The 23436-nt window shown below is 35.5% G+C and overlaps 2 protein-coding genes and 1 long non-coding RNA gene across 11 annotated transcripts in view; 2 read left to right on the top strand and 1 right to left on the bottom strand.

Moving 5' to 3' along the window:
* Positions 1-17067, top strand: part of LOC121415342 (kinesin-like protein KIF24) — a 32859-nt gene extending 15792 nt beyond the window's left edge. For 3 of the 9 annotated variants that reach the window (XR_005969999.1, XR_005969992.1, XR_005969993.1), the window contains 10 exons: positions 3807-3928; positions 4390-4495; positions 4929-5110; positions 5438-7717; positions 8429-8455; positions 9153-9194; positions 12289-12388; positions 13650-13714; positions 13827-14122; positions 14980-17067. Coding sequence is in view for 1 of the 9 variants with exons in the window: in XM_041608520.1 (XP_041464454.1) it covers positions 3807-3928; positions 4390-4495; positions 4929-5110; positions 5438-7717; positions 8429-8455; positions 9153-9194; positions 12289-12388; positions 13650-13801; positions 14883-14886 (3015 nt within the window). In the remaining 8 variants the exon portion in view is untranslated. Of the gene's footprint in view, positions 1-3806; positions 3929-4389; positions 4496-4928; positions 5111-5437; positions 7718-8428; positions 8456-9152; positions 9195-12288; positions 12389-13649; positions 14123-14882 lie in introns of all 9 variants that reach the window. The other 6 variants (XR_005969997.1, XR_005969995.1, XR_005969996.1 and 3 more) reach the window with 6 other exon arrangements.
* Positions 17068-17136: 69 nt separating this feature from the next.
* LOC121415341 lies at positions 17137-19495 on the top strand. The gene is made up of 2 exons (XR_005969991.1): positions 17137-18343; positions 18421-19495. It is a non-coding gene; the product is annotated as an uncharacterized LOC121415341 (long non-coding RNA).
* A 1969-nt stretch (positions 19496-21464) lies between these two features.
* The window catches only part of LOC121415340 (phosphatidylinositol 3-kinase catalytic subunit type 3-like), a 39255-nt gene continuing 37283 nt past the window's right edge, over positions 21465-23436 (bottom strand). Inside the window, exons 18-19 of the mRNA XM_041608518.1 lie at positions 22815-22940; positions 21465-22387 (exon numbers count right to left, since the gene is read on the bottom strand). Coding sequence (XP_041464452.1) covers positions 22373-22387; positions 22815-22940 — 141 coding nt within the window. The 3' untranslated portion in view covers positions 21465-22372. The remainder of the gene's footprint in view (positions 22388-22814; positions 22941-23436) is intronic.

Here is a 23436-nt window from a genome sequence, read left to right as displayed (position 1 = left end):
TTGTGAAGTCCGATGTGTATGTGAGAGGTAGCATTTTCTTGTGGGGTGGTCACTGGAGGACACGCCAAGTTGCCATTTCCTTAACCCTATCTAGGCCGGGACATTTTGGGAGTTCATATGGCCGGGGGGGGGGCATAGACATTTATTCTCTTTTAATAATGAATATGGTGCTTTATGTCTTGAAATGTTGTTGGAAACATCTCAAAACTTGCTATATTCCCCCCCCCCCCCCCGAGATCTCGGCTGTCAAATGCGCAATCGCATGGAAAATTGGCATGCAGGTTGTCTACTTTTTCCTCTCACTCCATAAATAAAGCTCGAAATGTTCTAATTTTTGGCATAGAAACTCTTTGTGGTGCTCTTTAGCAAGTTTACTTTGTGATATCAAATCAATTTCTTATGTATTATATTGTTTTTGTAATTTCCCCAGCCTTGATAGGGTTAATTACCAGCTTTCTCTCATTTGTATGTATAAACAATAGTTGATAATGTATGAAGTACCTTTTCTCTGTACATGAATAGACAGAGTTTTAACTTCGGGAAATATATTGTATGAATGAAGCAACTAGATCAACACCCCTATTCTTCAGTCCTTTCTTCCAAATTTATTGAAGTGCAAAAGTGACAGTTTAAACAATACCCAACCTTGATCAAATGTTGACACAACCATTCATAGTCCCAGACTCTGGCTGAGGGACCAGACCACGACCCATTGTTTACTTTTTATGATTGATGAAAGCACAATATCCAACTCAAAGAAAAGACTGTTCCCTCATCACACGAAACTATCTTGAAAATTGTGGTCTCAGCTGAGTGACTCTGTCATCAAAGTTCACAATTGAGATTTGAAAATTAGTCATCATTTGTGCAAATGGACCACTTGTTGAGTTACATGTTGCTTGAAATGTAATTGAACTTTGGGGAATAATCGGAGGATCGATTGACAAGATAACTTTCTTTCAAGATCACAATAACATATTGTGTAGGTGTTGAGTTGGTGAAGTACACATATTTATTCAGTGTTAGATAGTAAGTATTGTCTGTTTGACTTTTATTTTGAGAGGTGTCAGTTATTGAATTCTGTTTTGTATGAGTTGCTTACATGTATGTCTTCACCCAGAAGGATGCCAGAACCTTGTTAGGAGGAAATTTGTACTTCCCTTAATCCATATGAAATCATGAACAAATCTCAAAACAAAAGGTGTGGCTTCTACCTGCAGTGATCTGGTCAGATTTGGGAATCATAAGGTCAAATGTTGAAGTTCACTGGAAGCGGTAGATATTAAATAAGAGGTGGTGATAAAGTGTTGTCTGTATGAAGATGTTAGCTCTATAAAAATGCCTGTGGTCCAATTTTCAGGACACTTTGTTCAACAGAACTACCTGGGCTCTGTAACACAAAGCTTGCAATTGCTAAATACCAATGACCAATCAAGATCGTCATTGCACGTACACTGTTTAAAATCCTTGTGTTACAGAGTCCTGGAGGTCAAATGTGATGGTCATAGGTTCAAAAGTTCAAGCTTGCAAGTTAATATTGAAATGGTTTAGGAACATGATCTCAAGAACCAACAGACTGATTTTCATGACAGTTTGTATCTTAGGATCAATATGGTCAGCCTGCAGTCTGATAGGGTTTAGTGCTCATGGGGTCAGAGGTCATTATGTACTTGATATTGGATAAGAGTGATAAAAATCATATGTTGGATTAACTGTGTGCTGGCTTTAAATAATGGGTGTATTACTCGGCATTTGATAGGTTTTCCAATATTTTGCATTTCTACCAAAGTTTTTTTACCATTTGTTCTTCCATGTTCTCAAAATGTTGATATTGTGGTGTGCTGCATTATGCATAAAAAACAGTCCATTTTCATATCATTACCACAGTTTATAAATTTTGAATAATGATTGATATAATAAATGTATCTACTAACTATGAAAGCATTACCAATGGCTTAAAGTCCTACTCAAAGGACCCAGTAATGCCTTAACAAAGGGCACTAGGGCTCTGTCTGGGAATCAAACACGAGTATGGATTTTGAGACCACCACCTTACCAACAAGCTGTCACATCTGCTTCTTAAGCTAGACAAAATCAGAAACTGAAATCACTACAAAATAAAAGTGAAAGAGAATAAAAGTGTGAAAGAGAACCAGAATGCAATTTCCTTAATTTTCAAGTTTTACAAGCAGAGTATTTTCCTTTATAAATTATAGAAACAGTCACATTTCTATGCATGCATTCAAAATGGCTTTGTTGCGTTTACATTATAAATCTGAACTCTATCAATGGGATTTATGTGTTATACTTCAATCTTCTTTTAACATGCCATCGTTTTATTTGCATTCCTTTGTACAAAACAAATTTTGACATTTTGATTTTGTTAATGATGATGAATGGATTGCTCAAATTGATAACCTACAGTATACAGTACTAGATGATATTTTTATCACTTTGCTGTTGTGCAACTTGCATTGTTGTATTTTGGAGCTTATGAGCTTTTAATTGGTTTATAATTTTGTCAATTATTATTTTTTGCTTCCAATAATGCTCAATAACAGTATGTAAGAGCACAGCTGCATTCATAAAACAAAAATCCCTCAATGCTATTAAACTAGGTCAGAAATACTGCTAGATTCTATGAATGCCAAAGCCGGAAGTTGTGCCAAGGAGAGTATTGATTCGCTTCTTTCTTTCATCAAGAACAGGTGTTTTATACAAACTATATTCCTACCATTTAGTATTTAGTAAATCCAAATAAAAATCACAATGCGTTTAGTACTACAAATTGTTTTCTTTCCATGGTGATAGTTTCCATGCTTCTTCCAATATCAAAGATGTCTGTCGTGTCTGCCAATAAGCCAGGGTGAAACAGTCAGAAATTGTTTTTATTTGAATTATTCATTTGCTGTGAAACAAGAATTGGACAAAACACTACGATGAACCATCATTAGAGGAAGGCTATTTGGAAAAGGAAGAATACAGTGTCCAGCTGTGGCTATTATGCCAATTGAACTGTATGTCCATCTTATTTGTGCATTGATGCAAGCCACAAAGAAAGACTTCATGAATTAAAGTGCAAATAGGATCGATGTTGTGTCAAGGGGCATTTACACTGCAGAGCAAAAACCGCGGTTTTTCTAAAACCGCGGCTTTAGGGTGGAAGTTGCTAGGCAACATACCCACAACAAACCAAAAAACCTCTCCAGAAAAATCACTCTTCCGTAGTGGTTTTTTTTTAAACTTCTCGTAAAAAAACGCGGTTTTTGCCAGTGTAAATGGTAGGCATGAAAAGTCGCGATTTTTGACACGTGACTTCCGGAAGGGCACCGCATGCGCATTGCAGCGGCGCGCGCTATTCAACGTCGCTCGTTCGCTCTCGATTTCTTCAGGAGCTCACCGAGCTAGCTCAGCGGCCAGCCCGGCGCAATCAGCGGCCCAATCACCGCTCAACCGATATAAACCAGCAGCGCCTCTTTCGTTCTTAGCTCTTGCGCGCGCTAGGGCCTGCGACCAGGAAGCAACTCCGTGCCCTTCGGCAGGCTAGAAACTGGTAAAGCATGAATTTTGTAAAACCGCGGCTTTTGCAGTGTAAATGAGGCTTCAAATGATGTTGCAAATTCCCACATTTTCATGCTTTTTGTACCATTTCTTCACAAGGTTGTTGAGGCTGGTAATAGCTATCGAATGGTTGGATTATCACAAAGGAAGACTTCATGAATTAAAGTGGAAATAGGACCGATGTTGTGTCAAATGATGTTGCGAATTCCCAAATTTTCATGCTTTTTGTACCATTTCTTCAAAAGGTTGTTGAGGCTGGTAATAGCTATCGAATGGTGGGAGTATCAGGTGTCAATGCCGAATCATCAAGATCACATGCTATACTACAGATACAATTAAAAGACAAGGCAGGCAACAACATTGGAAAGTAAGCACCTCTGATATTAGTGTGTTTTCTACATTTCCTAATATTTTACTTTATGTAAACCGTATATGAATATCACAATTTCTGCATAAGTTTGTTCTTCTTTATCAATATTTGCTTCAGGGTTAGAAATTTAGAAGTGTATTTTTGTTTTTGCAATTTTCTTGTGTTGTGATTAAGTTTGTATAGGAATACTGGAAAGTGAAAAAGTTGGTTAAACACGAAATCAATTAACTTCTGAATGTTCCATGGTGAAGAAAAAAAAAGTGTAGTGGTTCACGGCACATCATGTATTCTTTATTATTTTTTTTATAAAAATAATACCACTACAGCAAATTGATAAAAAAATAGTACCACTACAGTAAATTGATAAAAATAGTACCACTACAGCATTTATTGACTAGCTTCATTTGATTGACTTCATGTATTTATTTGTCCACTTTTTCTCTTTCTCCTTATCCCAGATTATCATTCATTGACCTAGCAGGTAGTGAGAGAGCATGTGATACCAATGATACTGATAAGACTAATAGACAAGAAGGAGCTGAAATCAACACTAGTCTACTTGCAGTGAGATGATTTTTTTTATTTTCATAAAGAATACAAGTACATGATTGTAACAACCTTACCTAAGATTAGATTTATAACTTGTTTCAATGTATTAGCATTACCTTTAATCATTTTTTTTATTTTTTGTGTTTATATTTATATATATTTTTTCATTCATTTTCATCTATTCATGCATTTTTTATGTCTTTTTTCTCTGTTTTTGTTCATTTCATTAAATTTCCTACAACAGAAAAACAAAGAAAATAAACATATAATGACATCACATTGATGCATAGACAAATTATTTAAGTGAGATTTTCAGATGTATGGTTAAAAAATAAATACAATGCATTTAATGTTGTAAATACTTACGATGCCTGCTAAAAGATAAAATAAAACATGAGAGCGAATTATTTGATTGTTGGAAGTCGATGATTGTTTTGCTACTTTCCAGCTCAAGGAGTGTATCCGCGCCCTTGACCAGGAGAAACGCCACACCCCATTCAGACAGAGCAAACTGACCCAGGTCCTAAGAGATTCATTCCTGGGGCAGTCTCGGACCTGCATGATTGCGTGTGTGGCACCTAATACCAGTGCAGTAGACCACACCCTAAATACTCTCAGATATGCAGATAGGTGAGATATTGTTCAAGAAGTATTACGTGATGCAGTTGCAAGTCTGTTTGATGAATAAAGGATCCCTTTACACTTTCACTAAACATGATTTGGAAATAGTTTTAATTTCTGGATGAATCTGGTAAAAAATGAACAAGCCTTGAATTAGTAAAATCATGATAAAGGTATTAAGACTTTATGTAGAGAAATGATATTGGCCAATATGCATGACATAGCATGCCTTGGAATTTAAAGGATATGCATTTAGTATAGAACTTCATTTGCTTGTAAAGTATCTTTGTCAGAAGTTTATGATTACCATTTTTTTTCTTTTGCCTTTGTTTATAGAGTGAAAGAGCTGAGACAAGGAGGGTTAGGAAACAGTCCTGCTCCTGATTCTTCAATTACCATAGCAACCAAACATCCTCCGACACCATCCAACTTTAGTCCTGGTAGTACATCTACTCCCCAAAAGTTCAAGAAATCTAAGCAAGATAACTCTTCTTCTATTCTTGATAGTGATTTGAGCCACAGGAGGGCCAGTGCAGTCTCTCCCACCAAGAAAACCGGTAAGAGCAGAATGGAAACAAGGCGAAAGAGTGCACCCGATACCTCTCCAACCAAGACTCCAACAGGTGGTGAATCCAGTAACAAGTTTGCTGCGGGGAAGAAATCTACATCACATCAGAATCTTCAGAAAGTGACAAATAAGCAGGGTAAAGCTGAGAAGAGGAACAAAGGTGAGTTGTCGATGTTGAAGCATGAGCAGGTTTCCAAGGCCGCTGGGAACAAGTCGGTAGAGAAGACGAGGGTGATTCAGTCCGGGATAAAGATGAGAGAGAACAGAACCTTGGAGGAGAGGAGGATGAGAGCCATTGCAAACAGGAGCAGGTTTGAAGATATGAATCTCTCTCTTGGCAATGAGACACCTTCCAAGAGAACCCCAGAGGTCAGGGCAAGAATGAAAAAGGCATTCCTGAACAGCAGTCTCCCTATCTGGGATTTAAACCAGCAGGATACAGGGACACCTTCGCCTTCTTTGCCAACTCCTCCTCCACCTCAGAAGCTTGAATTTGAGAATCCAAGGTATATTGAGAGTCCCTCCAGAGAGCGACAAAAGACTGATGATCAAAGGACATGGGCCCAGAAAGTGGCTGATGAGGGCAAGGTTAATATCCCGTACAGATTCGATGTACCCAATCCTAGGTATAGTCGGCAACAAGAGCATCCTGAGGACATCGAGAGTGGTTACCTGCCTGATATGGATACAGAGATCGAAACACCTAGGAGTGATCCTACAGATCAAATTGATGATGATATTGCAAGAGTTGGCCAAGAGCAAGAACGTAAGTCTGGCAAGAAGTCTTCTGTTGATGGAGATGTATTCAATAGCCATAATGAAATACATTTAGAGGAAGTTCAAGAAGTCAGGGTTAGTTCAGGGGTTACCCACTCCAAAGAGATTGATGGGAGGTCCAGGACATCAAGCTCTGAATCTCGACCATTGAGTAGATCCAGTGACACTGGTGAACTTCTCGCAGAGATAGAGAGATCGCTCCAAAGGTCGCCTGTACCTGTCACACCCAGACCAGGGTCAGAGCCATGGATGAGAGTCATTTCAGAAGACAAGTTTCATGAAAATATCTCTCCAGCTGATTCACCAAGGGGACAAGCAACAGAAAAGTCTTCTGTTGGTGCTAAGAAACAACTTTTTGGTGCTGAAAAACAGTTCGATACTGATAAGGATGTGCTCATGGATAGGATTGGAAACTTAGAGGAGTCCGGGGGAGAATCACCAATGAAAAGGAAGATGAAGCAAACATTGGGTATGAGGAATAACAGCGATGATACTGGCACCAGGATAGGAACTATTTCAAAGGAAAGTCCTGATAATCAGAGATCTTCTCATGTACTTAGGGAAAAATTGCACCATTCTGGACTCTCTCAGAGACAGCTTCTTGGAGATGCTGGATCTCCTCAAGTGGCAAAGGAGACATTTTCTGAGAATTTACAGTTGCACAACAGAAGCAAGGGTGACGGGAAAGATGACAGGGTGCAATCTTTACAAACTGGATATCCACAGGCAGACAGGTCCTCTAATGGTTCTAGACCAATTGTCAAAAAGGGTAAGGGGACATCTTCTCAGGAGGTGTTCTATTCTGCACAAAGTCACCTTCCAGTTTCTCCATATGGTTCCCAGAGTACAAACTATGTAACCCCAGAAGAGAGCAGTCTGGAACAGCAACGAATAGCGGTGTCCTCAACTCCGAAGGCATTCAAGCATGAATCCTTGGGAATGGACGTGTCTCTCTCACACTTATCATTATCAACCATTCAATCACCTGCCAAGGGGTCTCAGAATCCAAACTCTGAGACGAAAAACCAGTCTTTCGTATCAGCACGTGGAGTGGTCAGTGGACAAGAAAACCAAAGGGATGAATGTGAGGAGACGACACTTCCAATCTCGCCTCGTGTGACCTTGACCAAGTCCAAGAGTGAGGGTAGTCTGATGAGGACATCAGGGATTGGCCAAAGCTGCAATGATGAACCAGTTGGCACCAGCCCTACACTTCAACCTCCTCAGAGACCAGTATACCAGAGGCAAAACTCAGCCGCAGAAAGAGCAAGGTAAACATAACTCATATTAATATATCAATTCAGTTCATTTAACCTCCACCTTTACAATACTGGGGTCGTAGTTTACTAGATTAGAATTCATCACTACTGACAAATTAATATGCTGCTCTGCATTCATTGAAATATAGTTACTACCTTTAGCTTTTATATTATTTTCTTAGTAGAAACTTTAAAAAAAAAAGAAAATCCATGTTTGCCAAGATGCACCCAAGGTTATAATGTAAATTCATATTTGCATTTGCAATCTGTGAAAACACATGGGATTCTTTTATAACATGTGTGAATTTTGACAAGACAATGAAGACATACATGTGATATGACCTAGGTCTGACCCACATGTTACTTATACCGTTTTTGGATCAATGCTCATTATAAAAGATCAATAAAGAGAACTATTACAATAGTGCTGTATTTGTGAATAAAGATTCAGACAAAAAACAAATTATTTGACATAACACTTTATACTATTAGATATATATTATCATCTTATGAGTACCATATTTTCCAGGAAAATAGAATCGCATGTAACTGATGCTGGATCATGTCCAGTTCTTATATTGTAACAATTACAATTGTAATAATTATACTTTGTTATTGCACTGTCTTCCGTAAGCACTCTACATAAGGATAATAATTCGTGTTAGAGATGACTGAATTTTGTTAACGAATGTTAGTTGAAAAAAAAAATGTTTTTTCTTTCAGAAATGAACATGTTTCTAAAGCAAATTGGTATGCGAAATGAAGTTCTACGCATTGATAGGTTTGATTTGATTGTAAAGTTTGAAGTGGCATTCGCATGCTATTTTCTTTATATTCATCATCTTTTCATCATGTTTATCATATTGATGGGTCAAATTGAAATTCTTTTCTCAATTTATATGAGATTCTAATGTTTATTGTTTTGAAATGTGAATAAACAAATGTGGCATCATTATTTCAGCATGGGGAGGATGAAATTCGTGTTGGAAATATCGGAGCAAAACTGCAAAGATATAGCTGAGAAAAATATGTTCAAACCATGCACAGGCCTTTCTTTACCTTTTTGACAAGACAATTTATCAATGATGTTAGTCTTAAGGAATATTTGTTCAAGATTATATTGATTGTGTTATTCATTCTACTAGATATTATGCAGACTTTCTTGTTGGGAGATTATTCTTTGTAGCTAAATATTGAAAAATCTTGCGTTGAAAATCCATCTATTCTTATTTCGACAGTTGCTTTTCTTTTAGAATATATATTATCTAGACCTTTAATGTACTCATTCTTCATCGGTGTCTCTCTCCCTGTTTGTCTTTCCCTATTCTCTATCCTTCTCATTCATTTACTCTTTCTTATACTCTTGCCATCTTTATTTTACAAACCCTTGTTCTATCCTCTGATTTGTTTCTCTATTTTAACCCACAATGCACTTGTAATCTTCCAGTCATACTTCATTTGCACATCCTAACAATCAAAGCAGCACAAGGTAATTTTCCAACTTTCAAGTCTTCTGTTCAGTTCATTTGTGCATGTTTTCTTGATTCATGGGATTTTTTGCATGTATCTTCCTTTTTTATATGTATTTTTATTTTTGCAATTATCGCTTCTTATACATGTAAATGTAGAATATTTTTTTTATTTCGTTTTCTCTCATGTGTAGTTTGCTTGCTGTTTTTTTTTTTTACCTATAGAATGAAGCAACAGAATATGTGTCCTATCATATTATTTGATCATCATGAGTTTCAGGGTTTTGGGGTTGTTGTTTTGATTGTTATGTAATGTACTATGTTCTTCGCTCTCTTCATTCTTCAATTCCATCTCAACAAAAAGTGAGGTAGGGGGTGTTACAAGAAAATATTTGCAATTGATTGCCAATTTCAATTGGAAATCAGTAAGTGATAGATCAGTTTTCGTCAAAGCAAATCAATTTATTTTTTATTGATGCAAGATGGAGACCAGAAATCAATTGCAAATTTGCAATCAAAAGACTTGTGATTTATTTTAATACCTAAAATTGACTCGCAATTGATTGCAAGCTTCATGCAATGCTCCATTATTGTCACAAAATAATAACTTTACACAATGGCAATTCCAAGGGCGTATCCAGGATTTTCCAAAGGGGGGGCAAATTTTTCTGAGGAAAATTTTGACAAGCCCCCCCCCAAAAAAAAAGGGTTTTCAACCACAAATTAAGGATATTTCATACCAAAAAAATTTGACAACAAAAAATATTGTTACTTCGTACCCACAAAAAAATTTACAAGCAAAAAAAAAGTCTTCAATTTCAAAGGGGGGGGGCACATCTTGGTTTCAATGGCATTTTTACATTACAAGTTTTAATTTTTCTCCTCAAAAGGGGGAAGGGCCCCCTGTGCCCCCCTCCCCCTGGATCCGTGCCTGTGCAATTCCAAATGTTCAGAACAGGGAATATATTACATGGGGGCTCAAGGTGGTTTTGCCCCCAAATGATCAAAAGATCTCTTGGAAATTTGAAAAAAAGGGTCTGGAAAACATCCATTCACTTCTATGTTTAAGGTCTAGATTTAGCCGGTATATCGTTAAAAAAAAAAAATAAGCCCTCAGAAGTATAAAAGAATTTTTTTTTTTTTTGCCTTGTTTGGAGAGGAATCATACCTTATTTCAAGTTAGAGGGAAAATATATCATATTTCATATGATAAAATATACAAGAAATAGTTTGGTTTGTTTGATGTCTTTACTTTGTTTTCTATTGAATCGATTCTTTTGAATCAGCTTGACTGATTCTGGGTGTACATGTATTTTGTCTTTGACATTTCCAATGTATTGTTTGCTGGTTTGTGTTCCGGTCATGTTAGTTTTGCTTCTGTAAATTTATTTGAGGTTATTTTGATAGTTTGTTTATTTCTGTGTTTGATTTTCAGGTAAACTAAAGCAAAATGTGTTTGTAAAGCATGCAAAATGTTGTCACAGGGGTGTTGAATTTGTATCTCAAAATTTTAAAAAATTTAGGACAGCTCATTTTAGCATTTATGACATAAGTAGCAACCTTCTATTGTCTAGTATTAAGGAGACTGTTTTTAGACTGTATGAGATTGCCACAATAAGCCAGTTCTTAGTTCCTTTCTGCGCATGATCAGAGGAAGGTCATTTCCATGGTGGTTTAAAATCTAATGAGATAAGCACCAACTTTGATGTCTTAATTATTCATATATTCTTTTGAATTGTTTTTTTTTCATTTACAATACATCCAAAAACAACAATGCATCCATGAACGACTGATATTTCACAGTTTGTCAAGTACATTGTGCAACATGCTATGATATGCATTCAAAGTAGGAATTCAACAAATACCTTCATAAATTGTTCATTTGTGTGCTATTCTAGTCACCTGGTCTATTCAATTTCTTCATCCTGCTATGTAAGGCATGCTTATGTAATATCTTGCTTTGAAATCTGCCTATCATAATGAAAGAAATGAAAGGTCATTTGACCAAAAATTGTCCATGAAGTAACTACAAACTGGTCTATTCATGTATTATGCTTTGAGCTGCCCTCAAATTTGTTTAATTGGGATACAAGATTTTAACACTGGAGCAAACTATGAAAATGAATAGCACAAAAAGCTACATGTATTTGTATTTAATTCAATATCACCTGTTGTTCAGTGTATGTGCATGTCATTTCCTTTCCCCAAAAAACTTATGAGGTCATTATCATTCATGAAATTTTGATACATTGTTGAAATTTTGAATTTGATAATGATATATGCATAATATTGCACAGTATGTATCATGCAAATCAAAGATAGCAATGTTAATTGGTGTCAAATTTATCCTTTATAACATAGGACACATTCCTAATAATCATTTTTTTCGGCAATACATCCCACAAAAAATGTAAAGTACCTCATAAAAGGTTTTTATTGATGGATATTTTGATGGAAAAAAATAGTTTGAAAATTTCAGAATTGAATAGAACGGAGACATCCGAGCCTTGGGCCCATGCAAGGTTATTCAGATCATCATTTATAGAGCATGAGATTTCAAAAGAAATATAACAAATTCAATATGGTAACTGCTTCATGTGTTGGACTTTCTGTATTTACATCTCATTTCGTCATTTGGTGGTTGCAGTATAAAAGTCGTGCAAGTCTGTGTGATGTGTTAGATAGGTATTTTATAAAAAAAAAAAAAATAAAGGAGCATTTCCATGAACTTTAATATATGAAAAGGTATGTATTTACAGAATATTACCTGCATCCTTTGTGTTTTAAAACCTGTATCCCCTCCCTGTCTTGGCTAGAAATATATTATTTTTTGTTAGAAATGTCTATGTAAGAACTAAAGTCAAATGTAGCCTGTTCAATATGACCTAATTAGATGAATCACATTAAAAACTATTATAGCAGCACACTTTATTTACTGCACCACTTCATATGTTCTTGAAGCTAAGAGTTAATATAACTCTTTCAAAATGGCATTATGTGTCCTTAAAGCACCTTTCGAAAGATCATATCAGTCGGTGTTAACTCAACAATGTGAGATTCATTTGAGATAAGTTAGCATGGTTTCTGATAATTTTTCTTTTCTTTTTTTCATAGGGATTTGTTGCTGGCAGCACATGCAGATCAGCTTGAGGAAACTCTCAGGTTATGTGAGACAGGCTGGAGTCTAATTGCACAGCTTAGAAGTAACCAAATGGTGAGGAAATAACCCTCAAATATGTACTGTGCGTCCCACAAAAAATGAAACCGAGATTTAGCAATTATTTATTAAAACTTCATCACAAATACAATAGACAAATGACCTACCACTTAAAGCTTAAAATCTCTTCTTTCATCTGGAATTCCCTGATCATTTCTCATTCACGCATGAGTGAGCAAAAACAATTTGAACAGGGGATACCAAAAAGTCACTTGGCGGCCTGTATCTGGGTTACAAATAGAAACCCACATTTTTAAAAAGTTCTATATCTGCTCTTTAATTTGAACATCAATTACAAAAAATGGTCAAGAAATTACAAAGTTCTGGATATTTGAAATAAGCCTTGAATTTCAATAATTTCATAAAATGAAAAGGATTTACAGGCTAGCGTCCAGACTCACTCGACACTCCGTTTTGTCGACGATCAGTCATGCATTCAGTCTTTTATTAACCGTGCGATAGCTTTTGTGGGAAACCGGTGATAACATGTTTATTTAATAAAATTATGGAAATTCACAAGCATTGTTTTATGGGAACAGAACTTTTTTATTTCTTGACCATTTTCTGTGATTAAGGTATCAAATAAAAGAGCAGATATTGAACTTTATAGGCATGTGATTTTCTTTTTGAAATTCAGATACCCCCTGCCAAATGAGTTTTTGGTTTCTTTTCTTAAAATTGTTTTTGCTCACTCATACATGAATGAGGAATATTCCAAGTAATTTCAGATGAAAGAGGAGATTCTAAGCTTTACATTGGTAGGTCATTTGTCTATTGTATTTAGGATTAAGTTATGATAAATCATCACTATATCTCGGTTTAGTTTTATTCTGGGATTCACTGTATATATATTTTTCTGATAACTAGTTTACAAATAATGCACAGGTATAAGTGTGTTAGTGGTGATGCAGGGTGTTCAAGGGTATTTACATGGTGCAGCAATCATTAGGTACTACTCAAATACTTTTGTGCAACATTTTAAATACCCAAGATACCTGCATTACCTCTGTATTCATTTAGTTAATCTGCATTATTTGTTATTAGACAGGTGAATAATATAAACAAATTACCTGACTTTCAAGAAATTCCAAATTACCCATTTTCCCACATGTTATGATAAATGCTGACTCAGATTTTATGCAAAACAAAATCAATTTAAGCAATCAGATGTTATCTAACCTTGAATGCATTCCAATGTAATTAATAACTGTTGGCTGTCAATTATATGCTTTCATTATGTTTTTATCTTTTTCATTAGGATGTACCAACCTACATGTCTCAGGCTGAAGATTTACTGGACAGCCATGTATGGTGCCTCGATACATTCAGAGATCAGCTGAATTCATTCTCAAGGTGCTCTTCACCAAACCCAAATAGGCCAAGGAATCACTCAAGCTTTGATGGCAATACATAGTAGAATCTGGAATCTGAGTACATTCAGAGATCAGCTGAATTCATTCTCAAGGTGCTCTTCACCAAACCCAAATAGGCCAAGGAATCACTCAAGCTTTGATGGCAATACAAAGTAGAATCTGGAATCTGAGTACATTCAGAGATCAGCTGAATTCGTTCTCAAGGTGCTCTTCACCAAACCCAAATAGGCCAAGGAATCACTCAAGCTTTGATGGCAATACATAGTAGAATCTGGAATCTGAGTACTTTCAGAGATCAGCTGAATTCATTCTCAAGGTGCTCTTCACCAAACCCAAATCGGCCAAGGAATCACTCAAGGTTTGATGGCAAGGAGCACATTTCTAAAGTGGTGTCAAAGTCTAATAGACTGCTTGGTATTATTAGAAGAACTTTTGTACATTTGGATAAGACCTCTATTAAGCTTTTGTTTAAGGGTATTATTCGCCCTATCTTAGAGTATGGCCAGGCTGCGTGGTCACCGTATAAGCTGGGTGAGCAGAGGCGGTTAGAAAGTGTCCAACGTAGAGCTACTAAATTGATCCCAGGTATTAAGCACTTATCATACTCTGAACGTCTTCGCCTCCTGAAATTGCCATCACTCAGTCATCGACGTAAAAGAGGTGACATGATTGATGTGTACAAATATCTGCATGGTTACTATGATTCAAGTTCTGAACTTTTCTATCTGAGACAAGGTGGTAAAACGCGAGGTCATTCCTTAAAGCTAGAGAAAAGATATTCGCGTCTTGATGTGCGAAAGTTTTTCTTTGCTAACCGAGTGATAGATGTGTGGAACAGTCTCCCAGAAGATGTAGTTACTGCTTGTTCAGTGATTGCTTTTAAGAATAGACTGGATAAGCATTGGGAGAAGATTGCCTATGACTTTGAGTAATTTTCGTTTCTTGTGTGTTTCCATGGGATTTTTCACTGTCTACGATACCCCTGCCACCCCTCCATGCCAACATAAGTAGCGCATCTAATTTTGTCTGAAGGAGAGCAACAATAGACATTTCTACTTTGATCGATGAACAGGCTTCGTCCTACAACATCGTTGGAGTAAACTAAACTAAACTAATACATAGTAGAATCTGGAATCTGAGTACATTCAGAGATCAGCTGAATTCATTCTCAAGGTGCTGTTCACCAAACCCAAATAGGCCAAGGAATCACTCAAGCTTTGATGGCAATACATAGTAGAATCTGGAATCTGAGTACATCCAGAGATCAGCTGAATTCATTCTCAAGGTACTCTTCACCAAACCCAAATTGGTCAAGGAATCACTCAAACCTTGATGGGAATACATAGTAGAATCTGAATTCTGAACACATTCAGAAACCAACTGAATTCATTCTTAAGGTGCTCTTCACCAAACCCAAATCGGTCAAGGAATCACTAAAGCTTTGATGGCAATACATAGTAGAATCTGAATTCTGAACACATCCAGAGACCAACTGAATTCATTCTCAAGGTGCTCTTCACCAAATCAGCCAAGAAATCACTCAAGCTTTGATGGCAATACATAGTAGAATCTGGAATATGAGTACATTCAGAGGTCAGCTGAATTCATTCTCAAGGTGCTCTTCACCAAACCCAAATAGGCCAAGGAATCACTCAAGCTTTGATGGCAATACATAGTAGAATCTGAATTCTGAACACATTCAGAGACCAACTGAATTCATTCTCAAGGTGCTGTTCACCAAACCCAAATAGGCCAAGGAATCACTAAAGCTTTGATGGCAATACATAGTAGAATCTGGAATATGAGTACATTCAGAGATCAGCTGAATTCATTCTCAAGGTGCTCTTCACCAAACCCAAATCAGCCAAGGAATCACACAAGCTTTGATGGCAATACATAGTAGAATTTGGAATCTGAGTACATTCAGAGACCAACTGAATTCATTCTCAAGGTGTTCTTCACCAAATAGGTCAAGAAATTATTCAAATCTTTAATAAAAATGCAGTAAATTGATTCAGGAATCTGATTATAGTCGGGGTCCCGCTGAATTTATTCTCGAAGTGCTCTTAATCACACAGAAATTGATCAGGGAATCTTAAAAAATATGAAAAATGCAAAAGAAAGAGCTTATTCCGTTCAGAATAGTGTTTGAGATATTGGCTATAGACCTGCTTTAGAGTAAAACCAACGGTGGAATATGTTTTTTGATTTAGGAGTAACATGTTACCCATTAATGAACATAGATTCATTAATTTCACTGTCAGTCAATCTCTCATGGTGTTGGGAACACCCTTGATTGTGAAAATTATGCATTTAATTTAGATGTGAACTTGAGGTTTTAGGTGGCATTATTATCTATGTGAATGCTACATTCTAAATGTAAAATACAGTGGAAACTCAGTAAAATCAAAATTATAAGGACGATCAATATCACCCTGAAAAAGCTGAAACTTGTATTTTTTATATATTTCTTGGATTTCAATAAGTAGCACGCTTATAGCTGGGGCAAGAAATCTGGTCTTTTACATCAACATCCTTTTATCAGGTTTTTATGCCGAGATTCCACTGTATTTTAGTTGAATAATATGATTGTTATTTATTACATTATTATATAATACACATTGTGAACTTGTGATTGCATATATTCAAAGATAGGTGTAACTCGCAAGTAGGGTTAAAGTAGGAAAAAAAAACTGGAAATTTCAGATTTGACATTTTCCATACTTGCAGCTTGTCTTATTAATGAAAATTTACTAGTTAAGTACTTTTCATTCCAGCAATGTGATATTTCTCTCCTTTGGTGTCATAAGCAGTATTTTTTTCTCAGTCTTTCTCCTTCATTAACACACAAAGAAGTACAAGTGAAGATGAATGTTGTAAATAATTCTTTTGTATTTAAATAATTGCACTGTTTGTACATTTTTGAAATATGATAAATTTCTTAACATAACATTCATGTGCTACATTCATCATTATTAAATACATGTAGTTAGTTCTTTGATACACAATAAAATGGCTGATCCTTTTTATAATGGAATTATGTGCAATGAAATGGAAGAACTTCATTTAGGTACATATACAGAATTGACAAATTATTAAAACTTACTAAATGTAATGTACAACAAAACTTGTTATAACTAATCCATGCATCTGAAACAGTTAGTTTGTTTCATCATATATGCACCAACAATTTTCATTATCATGAGAAGCTTGTTGTCAACAACTTTTTTTCTAATGGAGTGTTGCAAGAAACTCGCGATCAATTGCAAGTCAATTTCCCGTCCCTAAATCAATCATACGTCTTGCAGTTAATTGCAAATTATCGATTGATTGCTAATTTGCTCCTTGAAACAAACAGTTTAATCTGATTTGCTACAGCTAATGTTGATCTATCAGTTGTAAAATTGCCGCAATTGATCGCAAATATTTTCTTGCAACACCCCCTAAGACATACAAAATAGCATTGGCTATGAGTTAGAATTGAAAAAAATTAAAAATATTTAGAACCATGAATCCTAAGCGAAGGGGAAGAATAAGGATTACTCAGTAAAAATGTAGTGTTTGAATGGGATTTGTTACCATTTTAGAAAAAGAAAAAAAAAACACTGAATAATGAAGGAGGCAAGTACACTCCCAGGATCAAAGCATATGAGTGGTGTCAAAATAAGGGAATATTTGGCAAGCATGTATTATGAAATGCACAAACTGCGACATGTCACTGAAATGACAAGTCTCAAGAACCATAAAAGATTTGGGGGAAATCACTTCCTCCTGTTCTTATAACTTGATATAGTCGCATCTTTCACGCAGGAATTTGACAAGCATCTTATTGCTTATCCTTGCATACATCGGCAAAAACAACGGGGGAATGCAGGAAGACTCATCGTGAAAGACAATTAGCAGTTCCAACAGTTCCCATTGTTTTATCCAAGCTAAAGCCGGGGTAATAATAATAGCAGGGCCCGCTGGTAGAACAGTTTTCGAAACTGAAGTGGCTACCCTGGGTAAATATACCTACATTATTATAATGAATATGAGCGTTGGTGATGATTAGATGCTTGTGGGATCCTTCATGAAAGATGTCTTACCGACTTAAAGTGGTGGCTTGTACATAGAGCAGAGTGAAGTTATAACTGATTATTTCATTCATAAATGCTGCAATTTTCATTGAATGAAAATGATTCTGAAACGAATCTATGTTGCTTAATCTACTTAGTTTGCTATCAACACAAAGCACCCATTGTAACTTGGTGGACAAGGTGATTTCAAATTAATTGAATTGAAAATTCCTTCATAAATGCTGAAAAGCTGCTAAATTCCTCTTATGATGTTAAATTCAGGTCATAATGTGCTTTCACTTATAACTGCCTACACCATTTTTTATCATGATTATGGTCTTTCTTTATACCTCATTTAAAATGCTTGTAATATACTTTGTATAACCTTGTAACAAAATTGTGTAAAATGTTTGAACAGTCCTCCATTAATGTGTAAAGGAGAAGTGTATTTTACATGTATTTAAATATGAACAGCTTCAAAACCTGCTTCCAGGGGCCTGTTTCGTAAAGGACTTGCAACTGTTGTAACTTTGCCATTATGGCAACTACCATGGTAACCTTGATTGTGATTGGCTGCTGAGCCCTGTTGCCATGGTAGTTGCCATAATGGCAAAGTTACAACAGTTGTAACTCTCTATGAAACGGGCCCCAGATGTGATGTAAGGAGACATAAGATGGCATTAGAGATGTATTGTGTAAATGATTCGTTATTGAAGTTAGAAATTGGTAAATGCATTCTTAACCCAGGGATTGATTTTGAAAGCACTTGTTAGTCCACCCATCACCTACATGTATTTGATCTTTGGTTATACTCTACATAACATGGTAGTTTGGGGAGCATTTCATGAAAGGACCTGACAACTTGTCAGACAAAAATGTTGATGAAATGCTCCCCTGAACTGAAAAACTTACATTCATAAGGATTTTTCCTGCTATAAAAAATCTGTTTTAAATTTGAATCATTGTTTAGTCCCTGCTTTAAAAGGTTAAATGTCTGATAAAAAAAACTCCATTTTGAAAGCTCAACATGTCAACTTAATAGTCTACATGAGGTTCGAGCTTTTCGACACTATCATTAAGTATAGTTTTGAAATAAACTTGTCTTAAACAATGACTACCAGTGCTTTCCATTTTGCAAATGGGGAAGAAAGTATTTTCAACCAATACTTCCATGTTTACAGGCTTGCAATGCCAAGTTGATCTAAGATTAAGGAAAATATAGCACCTATTCTGTAACCAACCTTGTTAATATGTATAGCTTCCTAGTATAATACATTATAATGCCATTTCAATATCTGACCAAAATTTGTGAGTGCTTGCCACCGTTTGTGAAATTGATTTCTACGCTTTGTACTTTACGTTCTTGCCATTTGTTAATATGTACACTTTATGTTTTAGTGTGTTAAGAGTAGTTGTGAAATATATTTATCGGTATGCAGCTTTTTTACCCCAGTGCAAATATTTTGTTAATATATATAGTTGGGACTCAAAATTCTTAGTTTATATACTTAGTATACTTATAGACACACATTAACATGCAGCCACTTTCAATGACTCAAAGTCGTAATATGTCGGCAGAATCATCAAAATTAAAGTTTAAATATGATTTAATACATGTATAATGGAGAGAGAAATCCATTCCACCACTAAGATTTATAATTTTGATAACAAAATCTATAAAAAGGGAAGAAAATATAAATACATATGTCCATGATCATGCACCTTTGTGACTTGTGACTAAAAGCTAAATGATTTTCAAATAAAATAAATATATGTACATGACCAAATATTTTCATTTTAAATGAGATAATGGATTTAAGTAATCAGAAAATTCAAAATGAAAAGCATGAATTTATTTATTTCAGATTTCCTTGAATAATCCACACATATGGATTCCATCAACAATCAGCCCATTTACTCATATTGACAACAGCATACTGAGTAAAATCGTTGTTAGAATTAAGGCGACCGCACACTTTACGATTAGTCTGCAACCGATTTCAGAATAATATGTAGTAGAATTTGATGCTAATATTGAGACTTGGAATATCTTACTGTGTAATGTTGAATGTTCTAAATCATTGTACGAATACATATGTTCAAATATGTGACTATGCTATCATCCTTAGAATAAAAGCAAATTTAATATCTAGTCGTAATAATGTCATATCAGTTGTACGATTGGCTACGATTTGAAACTAATTTGGCCTTTACTCCACAATAAAGGCTTGCAATCTTTCAAAATGGTTTTATTAGTACTCATTCAATCAATTTTAACCTCAAACAAAATATGTTCCATTCACATTTTCAGAAAATTAGGAAAATGCAATTTGTTCCAAAATCAGATCGCGAACAGTCATAAGGTGTGCGGAGGCCTTTAGTGGTAAAAACTATGGATGGTCAAATATGTCACATTAGCCAACAGTTTATTATTGTTAATTCTAATGTGGGAGTACAATGGTTTTCTTGACTATTAAAAAATAAGGCCCAAGGTCATGCAAACAGGGAAATAAAAGAATGATGACGTCCAACCATCCGCTATCCATAGTTGGAACTACAAATTTGAACTAATGTTTAAACCTCCACTGTTGTTAATACAGGTCAATGACCACAGGAGATTGATGATTTATTTATTAATCCTTGGGAAATTAACAGAATTCACCAGATATACCAGGTCAGAATAGCCCACTAATTGTCAGTTTTGATACATATATATATATATGGTGATTCATTGGTGTATTATAATATACTTCCCATTGACTACCACTTGTGATGTGTTTGACTAGTGAATAAAAGTGTGTGATGTTTCAAAATGTTTCAGTCTCTTTAATAATTCTCATGCTGTTACTGTAGTCTGTTTTGAGGGGATGTATTACAGAGATGTTTGTAAATTTATGACTTCAGGATCAACTTGAATGGCAAGTCGAATGGGGATTCTAAATCATGAATTAACTGCACAAGATAAACTTCACATGAAAAGATCAGTTTTACTATAAATGATTTTCAATGTAAATTGCAATCGCCATATAATTTGACATTTTACTTCAATATCTTTTTTTGAACTTTGGGCATCCCATTATACAAGATAATTTTAAAGTCATGCACAACCTGTTTGACAGCTTTATGAAAGACCCCCTCGGGTCACTGGTTATGTTCTATCAATACGTTTCATGACAAATATGTTATTTATTTTGGGGGTCTGTTGATGTACATTTGAATGAAATTCTGTTGAATGAGTTGTAATGCCAACTTTTATCAATCAACAGTGTTTACCTGTTACTTTCAATTCTAATTTCAAGCTCTTTTATATCAAAATGTGAAACTTTTACTGTCATTTACATGTAAAGAGGAGCCCATCACCCCCCCCCCCCAAGAATTTTGATGGCTCAAAATATACAATGGACATGATTGACGGGTATTAATCACTGTTGATGATCACAAATATAATACCAGTAGTAGTATCTTAAAATTACATTTCAATTTGAATAATATACATCATGAAGAAATGTTCTTTAGCTGATATTTCAGGAACATTGCATTTATGTTAACATCATTGAGCCTTGTAATACAAAGCTTAGAGATTGATTATAGGAATAATTTTAAGGATTGATTACATTGATCATTATTTGCACTAGGGCTGAGTCACACTTAAACGCCATTCAAACAACTTTTTTAAAGCATACACATTTTCTATTTTGACAATCATAAGGGGCAGGGGAACCTCCCTAAAAGTTGCTGAGATTTCACGATTTTAAATCTTTACATTAAAAAAAATTGTCATTTATTTCCCATATTTTCTTGAAATTTTGATCTATTTAGAAAATGAAGAATATTCCTTTCTTTCTTGACTCAGATTATTTTCAGTTTTCTGTCAAACTAGATCAAGTAGACCCCAACATGAATGTCTACATGTAGGATTAGAATGAAATGAAATTTCAGCAATTTTGGGGTTGTTAAACCACCACCAGTCAACCCGAAATGCCTATTTATTACCAAAAAAAATTGAAAATAAATGTAATGACTCGGGCCTACTGCGCTATCAAGCATACAATTCAACTATGATCAATAGTTAAAGCTTGGTGCTGTGGATCCAAGTCAGGACAAATATATGTATAATCCAGAATTAGAGGATTTTGATGAATTTTCCAGGAAATTGACATTGACAATCACACTTAGAGGCCTTCTTTCGTTATCATGCCACAGTCGCTCATTGTTCCCACATAATCCACATGATCACTACAGAGCTGCCATTTCTATGGCACGAGAAGTATAAACACAGAACAAATATGGAATGATAGTGCTTCCCTTGAAGTCATCAACTTGTAGCAGCAAATTCATCCAGTAAATTCCCGCTCCAAAACCTTCCTTATATTTCTCCCCTATGTACGGCACTTCATGAGACTTGTTTTAAGGAGCCTCTTTGAGATGTGACAATATTGCGAATCAGGCATGGTTTGAATAGGCACCACTGTTAGCAATGATGTATACTGATAGAGACCTAGGGTTCATCTTGATTCCTTCTTTGGTTGTTCATCACCGTTCAGAGTTGTTCATTTTCTCCAGTACTACATGGTAGGACAATGAGAGAAGATGTATAGGGTGGGAGAGAAAGGATAAAATAAAGAATGAGTATATGCAATATCTCCCTGCACAAGCACATCTATGATGTAAACCACCAGATTCCCCTTTATAATTGCTTTATTTGGTTAATGTGAATATTGAGATCAGGAAACTCCATATTTGATTTCAATCGCATCTAATTAAGGGTGTTACAACACCTGGGTGAGCATTTCATTAGCATTTTTATCCGACAAATCTGATAACTTTCTTTGATTCTGATTGACTGAGTAACATACTTCTTATGGTAATTGTACGGATAAAACATCTGGCAAGTCTTTCATGAAATCCTGTCCTGATGAACTACATGTAGAATTTTACTGTTTCATCCTACACGCCAAATAATGCAACTAATGTAATTGGGATTATCCTTACCTGGGCAAATTTGTGAATTTGTTCAACAACAGCTGCAAAGACTGCCCCCACGCTCTCATCGATCAAAGTCTGCATGTAATGAACTGCTTCTTCATCAGTAAGGTCTAGACGAAACTTATCCTGGAGCTATAATCAACAAACACAATTATTCATTTAGAGGCTATTATACAAAAACAAGTGGAATGCCTCTGGCCGTCTCACCTGCATCACGCGGTTCAATATAGCAGCAGTGCTGACTTTGAATACTACTCTAACTCGCACAAGATGTTCAGTGATACATGGTTACTCTTATGTCCACTTTTTATGAACTAGACCAATAAAATTACAGAGATATGATGGTTATTCAACAAAAAACCCCAACATGGCCAAAGTTCATTGACCTTACATGACCTTTGACCTTGATCATGTGACCTGAAACTCGAACAGGATGTTCAGTGATACTTGATTACTCTTATGTACAAGTTTCATGAATCAGATCCATAAACTTTTAAAGTTATGATGGTAATTCAACAGATACACCCAATTCGGCCAAAGTTCATTGACCTTTGACCTTGGTCATGTGACCTGAAACGCGCACAGGATGTTCAGTGATACTTGATTACTCTAATGTCCAAGTTTAATG

This window comes from Lytechinus variegatus, chromosome 5 (assembly GCF_018143015.1).
Source record: "Lytechinus variegatus isolate NC3 chromosome 5, Lvar_3.0, whole genome shotgun sequence".
NCBI lineage: Eukaryota > Metazoa > Echinodermata > Echinoidea > Temnopleuroida > Toxopneustidae > Lytechinus > Lytechinus variegatus.
The sequence above is the reverse complement of the archived record's forward strand: the minus strand, read 5'-3'. Positions and strand labels throughout refer to the sequence as shown.